Source organism: Chiloscyllium plagiosum, unplaced genomic scaffold (assembly GCF_004010195.1).
Source record: "Chiloscyllium plagiosum isolate BGI_BamShark_2017 unplaced genomic scaffold, ASM401019v2 scaf_83672, whole genome shotgun sequence".
NCBI lineage: Eukaryota > Metazoa > Chordata > Chondrichthyes > Orectolobiformes > Hemiscylliidae > Chiloscyllium > Chiloscyllium plagiosum.
In genome coordinates, this window is record NW_025149494.1 from 1 (window position 1) to 1,351 (window position 1,351).

General features: G+C 68.2%; 1 protein-coding gene across 1 annotated transcript; it reads left to right on the forward strand.

Annotated features, from left to right (window-relative positions):
* Positions 1–21: 21 nt before the first annotated feature.
* On the forward strand, positions 22–1,323 carry LOC122545061 (synapsin-1-like; the record flags this gene model as incomplete). The annotated part of the gene is made up of 2 exons (XM_043684261.1): positions 22–314; positions 996–1,323. Coding segments are annotated over exons 1-2 (611 nt in total), but the record flags the coding sequence as incomplete, so codon positions are not given.
* Between the last annotated feature and the right edge of the window lie 28 nt (positions 1,324–1,351).

Genomic DNA, 1,351 nt, shown 5'->3' on the forward strand with positions numbered 1-1,351 from the left:
TCTCTCTCTCTCCCCTCAGTTCGAGAACGTGATGTTCATCAACAAGATCAAGGAGCAGCTGATGACGGAGAAGGCGTGCGCGAATTCGCCCAGCGTGCCCTCGCCGAGCCCCCAGCCGCCGGCCGCTCAGACCCCCACTTCGCAGGCGCCCCCTCCTCAAACACAACAGCAGCAGCCGCAGCAACAACAAGGCGCCGTCCAGACGTACCCGGTGTCCCTCGGCAACTCCGGCGACGCATCAGCGGCCCCCTCCTCCACAGGGGTGACCGAAAACATGGCCGTGCTGCCCCTGCCGTCCCCCGCCCTGATGGCAGGTGGGTGCTTTCCCCCCCGCCCCCCCTTCGTCCCGCCCTCGGAGCGACTGGCCGGAGCCTGAGGCCTAGTCTGCCCCCAGAAGCCTGCATGGGAGGACCGACTCTGTCGCCGGGGCGACGGCGGAGCCTGGGGCCTAGTCAGCTCCCAGAAGCCTGCTTGGTGGGAGGGAGGGCCGATTCCGTTGCAGGGATGATGACACAGCCTGAGGCCTAGTCAGCTCCCAGAAGCCTGCACGGTGGGAGGGAGGGCCGATTCCGTTGCCGGGACGACGACACAGCCTGAGGCCTAGTCAGCTCCCAGATGCCTGCTGAGTGGGAGAGAGGGCCAACTCGGTTGCCGGGGGCGCCAACACAACCTGAGGCCTAGTCAGCTCCAAGAAGCCTGCTCGGTGGGAAGGAGGGCCGATTCCGTTGCCGGGACGATGACACAGCCTGAGGCCTAGTCAGCTCCCAGACGCCTGCTCGGTGGGAGGGAGGGCCGAATCGGCTCTCAGGGTGACCGCTCGGGTGCCGCTCGGGCAAGGGCTAATGCGGGTCGCTAAGCCGAGCACGGAGCCTGGGGCCTAGCTGGGAGAAGGTATAGGCGCGGCTGGGGAGGTGGACGCTGGGATTGGGTGCGAGAGAGAGCGAGGAGGGGGGCATCTTTGTTGGCTAATTTCCTCCGTCTCCCCCCCCCACAAGGCCTGGTGATCACGTCGCCCAGTTCGGACCTGACGGCGTCGAGCGGGGGTCTGAGCCCCCTGGCCCATGGCGCCCCCACGTTCTCGCTGGCGGGGGGCCAGACCATGATCGTCGCGGCCGGCGCGCCGCCCCCCCAGGCCGCAGGGCCGGACAAGAAGCCCGGGGAGGAAGGCCGGATCACCGCGGCAACAGAGGCCCCGGCCCAGGGCAAGGCTCCAGGCAGTCGGAAACGCAAGGCCCGGCCCAGCGAGGCGTCCCTCAGCGACCTGGACGACCCCTACGCCCTGCCCAACGACGAGGAAGGGGGCAAGGACGGGAAGGCCTACAGGTCAGCACTGAGGGAGGGTCAGTGCTGA